Genomic DNA, 13,646 nt, shown 5'->3' with positions numbered 1-13,646 from the left:
GGTCTCACGTGAACCCAACCCTATATATATATATAATGAGGCACGTTCAAATGAAAACCGTACATTTTTAAAAAATCGTGTAAACCAATTTCGATCAATAGAAAAATTCTATTTTTTTCTAATTAAATTTAATCAATAAGGGTATTTCGCTCATTTACAATATTTTTATATTAAATATGGAAGTTATTAATAAATATTAAATAAGGAAACGTAATAAATGAAATTGTATAAATGATAACATTTAAATATTTTATTATATTATAATATTAAAATTTTGATTTTAATATATTGTTATTAAATTGAATCTGGAAACGTATGCTGAAAATTCGATCACCTTATGGAATGAAATCTGAATTTGAGGTTGAAATAAAAAATTTAATGTTAATGAAACAGGTTCATGATGGTGAAACTGGTTCATGTTCTAATTGATTCATGACTATTGATCTAGTTTCATGGTGAATCATGTTTCATTGACGATGGAGTTGATCCGTTTAGTTGGTAAAATTAAAATGAAACGAATGCATAATGTATTTAGTTCTTTATAAATTAAATGTATGATGAAACGAATACATGATGATTCTGCTTCGGAATCTTTGAAGATTGTAATCTTTTCATGAATCTTGAAGATTGTGATGATTAAAGGAAAGAATGCATCGAATCAAAAGTGAAATAACAGGTTTAATGTTAATGAAACAGGCTCATGAAAGTGAAACTGGTTCATGTTCCAATTATTTCATGACTATCGAACTAGTTTCATGGTGAACCACGTTTCAGGGATGCTGTAGTGGATCCGTTTAGTAGATATAACGTTTTAATGAAGAGGAAACTGGTTCATGACGTAATTGAACAATAAGTCATGAACCGCTTTAATGGTGAAACCATTTCAATGATGGTGTAGGTGATCCGTTCAGTAGATGAAATGGTAAATGAAACGGGTGCATAATAAAGGCGATTTCTCATGAAATAATTTCACGATGAAATAACAAATGACGCATCAAACCATGAGTTAAATTTCATGTTTTATCATAAAATTCTATGAACGCAGTAAACAGTTAAGACAATGAAACTATTTCATGTTGTATTATAAAATTTTATGAACTCAGTAAACAATGAAAAATTTTCGTTATCTAAATGTAATGGATCCATCTACCAGTACAATGAAAATTACAAAATATGATCAGTATTACGTTGATTAGTTTGTTAATGAAATTTTGAAACCAATTTCGTTCATATAATGTAATTCAAATTTTGAAATTATTCATTACATAGAATTGAATATGGTGTGTTTTATTTATTTTTTTGATATATTTTATTGATGGATGTTATTTAAACGCAAAAATAATATATTGCTTTACAAAATAAATAGTTTCATTTATAATATGATATGAAGGATATTGTTGCCTTGAATATAATGTATTTTTGTTTACCATTTTGCTCTTATTGTGGATATAAAATAAATTTTTAATATATATATATTTTTAATTTCCTAAAATAAAGTAAACTAATCTTGACCATTGATCAAGAAAATGGATGGATGAGATTGGTTTACACGGTTTACGCAAATGGAGGCGGTTTTCATTTGAACGCTCCTCTATATAGGGTTGGGTTCACGTGAGACTAGCCTGTTTTTGTGAGACCCGTGAGACCACATTTTTATACTTGAACCTTCACAGCAAAAACACTATGAAGGTTAAAAAAATTCGAACCTTCACAGCAAAAACACTGTGAAGGTTAAAAAAAGTCACCTTCACAGCATTTTGCTGTGAAGTTTCAAGTGTAAAAAGGTGGTCTCACGGGTCTCACGAAAACATGTTAGTCTCACATAATATGTCGATTGGAGTGTAAAAACGTTGATTATGTTTTTCCAAAATAAAATTAAGTATAAATTTGGCACATAATTTGTCCTTTACATAATACTTTAAACGACCACACATCAACTAATGTAGTGATATTACTCGTCCTACCAGCAAGGCACAACCATATATCACGGTTTTAAAACATGTCATGTCGATTGGAGTTACTCACTGTATGTCGTATATGCAGTTATGCACATCATTCTTATTCATTAGCAATGTCGGATTCGTCTAAAACTTTACAAACTACAAAATTTTGATTTTTTAGGAGAAAAATAAATCAAAATATATTTTTTCATATAGAAACAACCATTAGAAAATAAAAGTAGGTAATTCTATGAAAAGTTATATATATATATATATATATATATATATATATTTGATTGGGTTTGCATGAGATCAGATTGTTTTCGTGAGACCCATAAAACCATTTTTTACACTTGAATTTTCACAGCAAAACAATGTGAAGTTAAAAAAAACTCGAACATTCACAGCAAAAACACTGTGAAGGTTATCTTCACATTGTTTTTTTGTGAAGTTTCAAGTGTAAAAAAGTAGTCTCATGAGTCTCACGAAAACAGGTTGGTCTCATGTGATCCCAAGTATCTCTCTCTATGTATATATATATAAGGGTTGTTCATGGGCGGACAAGTCCGTTAGACCTGGTCTGTCCAACCTGTTAGAAAATGCAGGCTTGAACAACCATTTTTTAATAATATGGGTGGGATCAAGCAAGACCGTTCAAATTAATTGGCTAGCTTGGGCAATGAAAATATAAATTTGGACGGGCCCGGTCGGCCGTCACAGTATATAATTGTGATCAATTAAATTTTTTGTATAATTAATATTTTATAAAAAAAAGTCTAGAAGTGGTTTTGGATTGGACTCCCTCTACTGAGTATCGACCACCTCCCAAGTATATACTATATCTGGTGTCATATAGTATGACTCGAACCTCAATCTTGAAATATTAGGTGATTAAATATTTTGTTGTTGAATAATCCAAATTTGAAAAGGTGATAATTCTTGGATATGAAAAGTACAACTCTATATTTTATGAAACATACTTTTTTAAGTTGTCCGTACATTAGTATATTTTATGTTTTTAAAATGTTTTTTTTATGTATTTTGGATAATTTTAAATTAATTTACTATTCTATGTAAGTTTTCAAATGTAATTATTTAGGTCCGTTGGCAAGTCCGGCCCATTTATAGTGGACAAGTTCTCAATCCCGTAAAAACTGGCTTGAGTTTGTTATATTAGACTCAGACACTCAGTGGACAACGAAAATATGTTACGTCACGCCCGTGGCCCATCCAAAACCACAAATGATCACCTATGATATATATATATATATATATATATATGTGTGTGTGTGTGTAGGCTTAATCATTTAAAAACTTCAAAATTTGTTGGATCCACGGAAAACTTCTATCTTAAGGTTTGTTTCATATCATTAAAATATATAATTTAATATAGGAAAAATTTCAAAAAAAACTAACAAACTTTTTCATTTTGAATGGTTTAGCTCATAAACTATTTTTTTTAAATGATTTAAGTCTCAGAACTATATTTTTGAATTAAAAAACTATTAAATTTTTTCTTTTGAATGAAAAAACCATTAAACTTTTTCATTTTGATTGATTAAGTCCCTACATATTTTTTAATAAATAAACCATCACAGTTCATTGATTTATTTATTTATGTTTTAAAATCTAGGGTTTTAATTGTTAGAAATGTGAAGTTTAATGGTTTGAACTTAATCATTTAAAAAATAAAAAAGTTCAATGATTTTTTCATTTAAAAAAACAGTTTAACACTAAACCATTTAAAATAAGAAAGTTCGTTAGAGTTTTTTTTAATATATTGATTTACATACATTTATTTCACTATATTTTTATTTTATATATATTCGGTTCACAATGTGAAAAAATTTACATGTATTTTTTATTTTACAAACATGTCAAAAAAGTTCACATTATGAACAAGTACATGCAAAACAAATATATGTCAATCATTATACTAAATTCTAGCCATAGATAAAAAAAAAATCATATGAAATAACACATGCTACATTGGTTCTCAGAGATATTATGATTTACAGAGACCTCAAAAAAAATGTGTGTATACATATATATATTGATATATATACATATATACAGTGGCGGATGCACCTTATGGGGGTAGGGGGCCTGGGCCCCCAACAACATTTTAACAACAAAGCCAAAAAAAAAAATTACTTGTATTTTTTAATTAACTCTACTTTGGGCCCCCAACAATATGAGCAAGAGGCCCCTCTGACTGCTCACTGCTGTGCCTCTTGGTAAATAAATATTTTAAATTTCTAATTTCCATCTTCTAAGTTTTCAATTAGTAGTATTTTAAGTTAATTTTGTAGTAATTAGTTATTGGTAATTGGTAAATGCTTTAGGTTAGTTATTTATTTTAGGTTAATTTTGTGGTAATTGATAAATGCTTTAGGTTAGGTATTTATTTTAGGTTAATTTTGTGGTAATTGATAAATGCTTTAGGTTAGGTATTTATTTTAGGTTAATTTTGTTGGTTAATTTTGTGGTAATTGGTAAATGCTTTAGGTTAATTTTGTTGGTTAATTTTGTGGTAATTGGTAAATGCTTTAGGTTAGTTAGGTATTTTAGGTTAATTTTGTTGGTTAATTTTGTGGGTAATTTTGTAGGCAATTAAGCAAATCAAATGGAAAGATTTTTATATCGTGCCCCCTACAACATTTTTTTCTGCATCCGTCACTGCATATATATATATATTGATATATATACATATATATATATATATTGATATATATACATATATATATATATTGATATATATACAGATATATATTGATATATATATATATATATGTATGTGTGTTACACTTGACCCCCCTCCTAACCAATTTCCCTCTCCATCTCTCTCGCTCTCCATTTGATTAGTTCTGCAGATCTCAACATTTCTCAGACAAATCATTCATCCATTTTCTTCAAACATTCATCTCAAACTTATAACTCACAACTAGGCTCATGCCGGAAGCTGGTAATTCACAATTCCAACCTTTTCTTTTTAATCATTCATATATGAATATTGCCAAATCAAAATGAATAATCCGTTTAATTTGCAGGCATATCTGATGTCGTTGCCGGTGATAAACCGACGTATACACACATCATTGTAGCATCTTCCATCGGTTTAACCATTGCTGCAGCCATGCATTTTGGCTCCAGAAGGAGACGATATCAAATCATCCCACGGATTCGCCTTTCAGACACTGGCCAACCAATACAGCTCGAGATATTCCCTCACTATGTCGGTAAGATCAATATGTACGTCTGCATTCATTCAGACCCTATTTTCAGCTGCACTATATATATATATATATATATATATATATATATTGGGTTCGTTTGGTTTGGTTAATGTAGGTAACATCAATATAAACCAGACCAACATTAGTTATATGCTCATTATTCAAATCAAACAAACTCAGTATATTTCATCCGAAAGGTGTATGTTCTCATACATAAAGTATAAAATGTACGTACATGTGCATGCATGCAGCTAGACAAATGGGATTCAATGAACGGAAAGAGTGCCCGCACCTGTTCAAATTAGCGGATGAATATATCAGGAAAGCCGAAGGATGTGAGGAAGAGATGTATTTGTTCTTCGCGAAAGAGCCAGATGCAGATTCATTGTTCATAAAGCTCGTGGAGGAGTTCGAGAGATGCATTCTCAGTTATTTCGCATTTCATTGGAGCAATGCTCATTTCATGATGAGTCAGGTATATTTATCCATATCCAAATCCATATATGTAAAAAAGTTGGTATCAAGCAAATTGTCACTCAAAATTCAAACAAAATGACAAGTGTTCATATATGTAAAAAAGTTGGTATCAAGCATAGCTGATTGGTTGGTATATATATACCAATTATAATCGGTTGGTATACAGTATTGGAGAAAAAAATCATAAACTTGGTACCGTACCAAGTCCACCCCTAGTACAGTCTACCCTCTGGAGTAGTGCCAACAGGCATGGTTTGTGCACATCCTATCCCCCATACCTTACTTCTATGTGGGATTTACTGGGTTTGTTTCGTTTGGTTTTAGATCGAATAAAAATGATTTATTGGCCTATAATTTCAGGTATTGGCTGGTTCTGATACTCAAGAGCCAAGAAGGAAGTTCAAGGACATAGTCATGCAAGCCACCAGGTCTGTTTGTGATATACAACCAAAGATATCCTAAAAACACACCTAAAGCAGATGTCACTGAAGGCATATTTTGCAAATGGCATGTGTAAGAACAGATTATAAGGCAATGTTTGAAAACCGTAAGCTGGCTTATTTTTGAACCGGAAAACCCAGTTTGGCTGGCCATGAGCTAGCTTTTTAAAGAGTAGCGTTTCATTAAGCTCCATAACTTTTTTCCATCTTTTTTTTTTCAATTACGCCCCTTATATTTTTCCAATTACTTTCTCAACATATCATTTTAAGTCATTTTAAATCTGTCATCTAGCTTATCAGCTATTTTCTTTACCAAAAACAATGTTAGTTTATTAGCTATCGGTTTATTAGCCAACATTTACCTTTTAGGCCAACACCTAGCTTAGCAATTACACCCTCTGTTCCAAAATAAATGTCCGCAATAGAAATGGCACACAGTTTTAGACATGAATAATTATTACATTTTTTAGTTAATCAAATGACAACTTACCCTCGATTATTGTTTATATCTTACCAACTCTCAAGTATTTGTGCATTAAAGGTAGATTTGGAAATTTAGCTATCCATTTTTTAAAGTGGACGCTTATTTGGGGATAAATATAAATAAAAGATGTGGACAATTACGTTGGGACAGAGGGAGTAGCTTATAAGCCACTAGGTAACTTATTAGCTAGTTTGCCAAACATAGCCAGGGTCATAACAATATTTTGCCATTGAATGCTGTAAAAGCTTGCTATGATTCAAATAACAATGAAATCTTCATTTGGGGGTTTGTTTTTAATGAGACAGAGAACAGAGATTTGAGAGGGTGACGAAGAACCTGAAAGTGGCGAGAGTGTTCAACACTCTGGTGGAGGAAATGAAAGCGATAGGCCTTGTATCTGCGGATGATTCAGAGTGTACGCATGTTATGGTTCCGGTCGCCCACAAAGATCGAAGCCCGGTCCTCCTCTTTATGGGTGGTGGCATGGGAGCTGGAAAAAGCACAGTTCTTAAAGACATTCTTAAAGAGTAAGCAAAAGTCATGAATATGCTATATGAATGACTTGCTCCATCCCATGGAAATTGCAGTATTTTTCTTGGATAAAATGCAGCAACGGTTGCCTTAGTTCTTGTTTTAGTATAACGAAGATATTTTTTTCTCAAATGTAACAAAATTCCAAAATTTCTTATTTTGTACTCACTCTGTCCCAAAACAAGTGTCCATATTTCTATTTATGTTTGTTCCAAAATAAGTGTCTACTTTCAAAAGTATATAACCAAATTCTCAAATTTACCCTCAATTAATGCACAAATATTTAAGAGTTGTGAAGAGAAAGAAATGAAATAAGAGTAAATATGTCATTTGGTTAACAAAAAAAGTGTAATAATTATGCATGCCTAAAATTGTGTGCCATTTCGATTGTGGACACTTATATTGGGACGGAGGGAGTACCTATTTTGACAGATAACCTGTCAATCTTGTAACATTTGATGACATGGATACCCGTTTATGAACGGGTATGTTGAAGTGGATGATAAACTTGGCATACACATTATCAAATTTGACAATATCAGCAGGTTGCCGGTCAAAACAGGTAAAAAAATACAAAATTTTCAAACTTTATCACATTAAAGAGTAAGCAAAAGTCACGAATATGCTATATGAATCACTTGCTCCATCCCATGGGCATTTGCAACATTTTCTCGGACAAAATCCAACAATGTTTGCCCTAGTTCCTATTCATTGTAACAAAGAATTAGTTTTTCTTCTCAAATGTAACAAAGATCCAAAATTTCCTATTTGTACCCAATTTGACATGTAACATGTTGATCTTGTAACATTTGATGATGTGGATACCTGTTTATAAATCGGTTATAGCAAAGTGAATGATAAACTTGGCATACACGTCATCACATATTACAACATCAGCAGGTTACCGGTCAAAACGAGTAAAAGAGAACAAGAGTAGTGTTGAATAAACTTTGTCATTAATAAATATCAATTTTTGTTCAATATTAGAACTTAAAAAAGTTACAAAACAAAGGTTTCTAATGAATGCACACAGACCATTTTGGGCAGGAGCATCAGCAAATGCAGTTGTAATTGAGGCAGATGCCTTCAAAGAGACTGACGTCATTTACAGAGCCCTGAGTTCCAGAGGCCATCATGACATGCTTCAAACAGCTGAACTGGTACTCTCTCTCCATACACACATATACATATATATATATATCAATATATGTATATAGGATCAGGTTCACGTGAGAACCACAAAAAAAATTGAGAACTAGAGAACCGATATATTCATTGATGCATATACACCATCAAAGCATGCATTTAGTCAATGAATATATTCATCAATGCATATCTAGTATGCATGCAATTACATATGCATTGATGCATATACTCGCTGAAATCCATTAGCATATTTGCATCAATGAATGTACAGGTTCTCCAGTTCTCCAATTTTCTATGGTTCTCAAACAAACCACCCACTTTGTCTATGTGTGTATATATGCTATATGGAGTAGAAGTAATTGAGGTATCCCTATGATATTATGCATACAAGAAACCCCTAATATGTTCCAACGCGTTTTATGTGAGTATCATTGCTATGTGGGATTGTTAGAGTCCCATATTGGCTAGACTTGCACCATTTCTCCTCTATATATGCTTGAACCTCCCTTCTCTCCTCAATGTCTCTTTTCGGGAGTAATATAGAAGTTTCACATATTATGAGCATGGTGTCAAAGCCAAGTCTACCCACTCTCTCGACACTTTGGGGCAATTTGTATTCGTCTAGCCCCCTTTTGGCCTCTATTGGAGGGGCGTGTTAGAGTTCCACACTATTTTATATATGTTGGAAACTCCCTTCTCTCCTCGAAGGCTCTTTCGTAGAGTAATCTTGGGGTTTCACATATTCTCACATGTTATTGGATGGTATTGAAGCCATGTCTACCTACTCTAGGGACTCGACACTATGAAGCAATTTCTCTTCGTCTAGCCCCCTCTCAACACTCTAAACAATCTATGCCCATCTAGCCTCCGTTGGAGCGGGTGTGTTAAGAGCTCCACATCATCTACACTTGAACCATTTCTCTCCAATATATATTTAAACCCGACTTATCTCCTCAACAGCTCTTTTGGAGAGTAATTGGGGTTCCATATATTCTCACAGGGATAAAAGTACCCTACTTGGTTTTTCACTAAAGTTACTGTGAAGTGGAGCACAGAACACTCAAACTGGCAAAATGATTGATTAAAAAGTTAAAAACTATTTCAATCAGCAATAATCCAATGTTTGAAGCAGAAAACTCATATCCATCTTTTATTGTAAACAAAAAGAATAATTGATTTACCTGACATGAATGGTATGATCGCAGGTCCATCAATCGTCCACGGATGCAGCATCATCCCTCCTTGTAACAGCACTAAATGAAGGGAGAGATGTGATTATGGATGGAACACTCTCTTGGGTTCCCTTTGTTGTGCAGACAATAACTATGGCAAGAAATGTTCATCGCAAACGCTATCGAATGGGAGCTGGATACAAAGTAAATAATGACGGAAGTGTTACAGAAAACTACTGGGAACAGCTTGAAGAAGAAAGTGAACCTTTAGACGGTAATGAGAGGAGACGACCATACAGGATAGAATTAGTCGGGGTTGTTTGCGATGCTTATTTAGCTGTCATAAGAGGCATAAGGTACTTAGATAAGTGTCTACATTTCTACTTTAGTTTGTCCCAAAATAAGTATCCACTATCATCAGTAAGGGGCCGTTTACAAAATGCTTACCTGGTAAGTGCTTACTACTTACTTGGTGTCACTTGCCTTAGCGGTGGGATGGCAAGGACCAAGAATCTTACCCAGTAAGAAGAATAGCAAGGACCTATAATCTTACCTGGTAAGTGTGGAAATAGACTCTTACAGGTAAGCATTTACCGGGTAAAAGACACTTCGAGAATGTTACCCAACAAGGTAAGAGTGAGGGTGTTGACTATTGCCCACAAGCATTTGGTAAATGGCCCCTAACTGTCTACTTTTCAATTCTACCCTTAATTATGAGATAGAGAAATTCATTAGCCTCTCTATTATTAAGGGTAAAATTGTCATTTATTTTGGGACGGAAGGAGTATTAAATAAAATTTTACTATGATATAAGCATCAATGTAATGAAAATGATTTTCTAATAACCAAATTTAAGTCATCCAATTGTTCAAGTTTGCTTAATTGTTAACAGGAGAGCAATCATGTGTAGAAGGGCTGTGAGGGTCAGGTCACAGTTAACATCACACAAGAGGTTTGCCAATGCCTTTGTGACATATTGCCAACTAGTAGATAATGCCAGGCTATATCTAACCAATGATCTGGAAGGACCACCAAAGGTATATCTAGCTTCATATATATATATATATATATATATATATATATGTATGTATGTATATGTATGTATGTATGTATGTATATGTATGTATACGTATGTATGTGTATATATGTATGTATGTGTATATATCTATGTATGTATGCATACACACACACAAAGGTACTCTCAAATGAGAACACAAAAAGGTTGAAAACCGTGAAAACCACTGACGATGTGTTGTTTCAAACGTAAAACAAGGCATACAAATGTATGGTGCTGCTTCACAATGTGAAATGAAAATAGACATTATAAATAATCACATTGTGAAACAACATTGAATTTTTCCCATGCATTGTTTCACAATGTGAAACAAACATGAAAACTGGTATTCACGGTTCTCAACCTTTTTGAGGTTCTCTTTTATTATGCCTATATATAGGGGGGAGTTCAAATGAGAACCATAAATATTTTGAGAATCATAAATATTTGGAGAACTAGGGAACCAACTATTTCATGTATTATACTCGTGATGAATAACCCTAAATAATCATGAACAACATACATTTTCACAATTCTTGATATCATACAACTTTATCATGAATATCATGTATTTTCATCACGAATAAAGCATGAATAGTTGGTTATCAGGTTCTCAAAATATTTACATTTCTCATTTGAACCTGCCCCTATATATATAGATATATATTTCTCTTTAATCCATAGCTTTGTTATTTCGATAAAAATATGTGAAATAAATGAAAAACCCGTCTCTAAAGTTGATAGGATGGAAAGACAAAGAGAAGACATTGTTGGTGGATCCAGATGAGATATCGTGCTTAAAGTTGATAGAAGGGTTGAACGAGAAAGCAGACTCAGTATACGAACTTTATAAGCACCCAAATCCAGCCCATAAAAGTGGCTCGGTTTGGCATGACATTGTTATGTCACCTACAAGATTGAGTATTCAGAAAGAGCTAAAGTATTCAATTCAGAAAATTGAAAGCAGCAACAAGCAATAATGCATAGTGAAAAGGATGTGATGCTGACTACATTTTTAGATCTCTGCAAATTCCAATTGGGGAACATTGAATGTCTTATTATGTATCAAATATCTATTCAGATGAAAGCTTTTGAACTGTAAAACCAAATTAGATATAACTTATTTCATATAAGCAAACACCAAGTTCAAGTTTATTGATGTCAAGAATGTCTTTGGTAGAAAATACTATAGCCGTTCTATACTTTACAAACCAAACAAACCTAGTTTATCTCACCTGAAGGTGGGGTTTGGGGAGGATGAGATGTATGCAAACTTGACCTTCACCCAGAGAGGAGTGGTTATTTCCGTGAAGACTCCTGGCTAGTGCATAGCGTGGAATAAAAACAGATGCAGATTTAAATTGCACAAAAAGAAAATAAGAAAAACATTTGAAAGAAACAAGTTGAAAACAAGAACTGACCCTGACTACACTTCGACATTTCTTTTCGTCGTCGTACACTAATAGGTCATATGGTTCCATCCAACTGCTTTTTGTGCCAGAAATTCTCGAAAGTTGAGGAGATGGATGATATTGATAAACTAAAAGACACACACACACATATATATACACTCAAGTTCTAGGGAAAACCACAAAAAATAGAAAACTGAGGAACACCCTAATAACCATTCATTTGTCCAATATGCACATGCATAAAAGTAATTAAAAATGTTTCCCGGTTTCTATGCACATGTACATTTTATGCACATGTGCATACTGGACAATTTTACTTTTATGCATATGTGTATACCTGACAAACGAATGGTTATTAAGGTATTCCTCTGTTCTCCATTTTTTGTGGTTTTCCCCCAAAACCCGACCTATATATATATATGTGTGTGTATGAACTCAAATCAACTCAATGAGCCTAATAGATCAAGCATAAGAATGCATCATCTATTTGCTTCATGTGAACTAGGGATTCTTCCAAAAACATGTGGTTCTAAGATCAAGGAAAACACCTTGCATCTTGTCAAATAGCTATGAAGCTCCTCTTAAACCATACCATGCTATAACTTATAGAGCATGACCAAAAACAGCATGCATACCATCTCATCAGTGGTTCGAAAACCAAGTCAAACAGTTAAAGATATTATATGATCATTAATAACCAACACTAACGATATAGTTGATCAACAACAGGCATATCAATGAAGTTGTTCATAATGCCTAAAGCCACTTCATTCAGTTTGACTGCAATCATTAGCATTTTAAACTTTTGGACATAGATGTTAAGTTTACTTCATTGAACCCCTAATGCTATTTTTAACTAACACCTCTTCTTCACCTTTAACTTCATTTTCCTTCTCTGTTTTTACCAATCAAAATACTTCCTACATTTACTTGGATGCCCACATATCAATACAATCCAAGTCGGCAGATAATACAGTTAGGGCCAGTTCGATCATATTTTTTAGGGATTTGGATTTCATTGAAGGATTTGGAATCTTTGATGTGTTTAGTTTGTAGGATTTGGAATGGAATTGAATTCCATTATAAAAACAAATTATAAATAATTACAGAAATAAATTAATTACCTTCTATTAGTTGATTATTACAAAACGAATGTTTTTAACATATTTTTAAACATTATTACAGACAAATCCTATGAAATCCCACGAAATACCAACTACCCCCATGGAATTTCTAAATCCAATGTTTGTGGGATTTCAGTTTCAGACTTTCCTTTAAACCAAACTCGAGATTAGAATGGAATCCAAGTACAAATCCCACCAAGTCCCACAAACCAAACTGGCCCTAATATTCCACATTTGCATATACATGGATTTCTAAGAGTTGCCATTGAACCTCTCAATTTGGTCTCAACCTATAGATATCAACAAATCACATTTCTCTGGTTTGAATATGTTGACTTCTAACCACGTCCTTTCTCTAGACAAGTGTTTCCCCTACCCTCCATCCCGACCAACATTCATTCCACTTGTCTGGTCCTTGAACCACTTCCAAACCAAATGTAAATAGTATATCCCACTTGAAAGTAGGGTCTATCGGGTAAAATGTAGGTAGATCTTTTCTCTAGTCCATCTCCAAGAATCCTTATCTTTAACTCCTACTTATGCACCTTTCGATATGATACATAATGATCTTGCAACATTTCCTGTGTTGAGCAAAAATGGCCAATCGCTATTACCTTGTTTTACTTCATG

General features: G+C 33.1%; 1 protein-coding gene across 1 annotated transcript; it reads left to right on the top strand.

Moving 5' to 3' along the window:
- The first annotated feature begins 4,892 nt into the window (after positions 1-4,892).
- Positions 4,893-11,460, top strand: LOC112517826. The gene is made up of 9 exons (XM_025125196.1): positions 4,893-4,905; positions 4,991-5,179; positions 5,428-5,651; positions 6,014-6,081; positions 6,883-7,104; positions 8,142-8,268; positions 9,460-9,782; positions 10,319-10,463; positions 11,218-11,460. Exons 1-9 carry the CDS (start codon positions 4,893-4,895, stop codon positions 11,458-11,460), a joined length of 1,554 nt encoding a protein of 517 aa, XP_024980964.1.
- The last annotated feature ends 2,186 nt before the right edge of the window (positions 11,461-13,646 follow it).

Source organism: Cynara cardunculus (genome assembly GCF_001531365.2).
Source record: "Cynara cardunculus var. scolymus isolate 2C chromosome LG 9, CcrdV1, whole genome shotgun sequence".
In the NCBI taxonomy this organism is placed as follows: Eukaryota; Viridiplantae; Streptophyta; class Magnoliopsida; order Asterales; family Asteraceae; genus Cynara; species Cynara cardunculus.
This window is presented reverse-complemented; position numbering and strand designations above follow the sequence as displayed.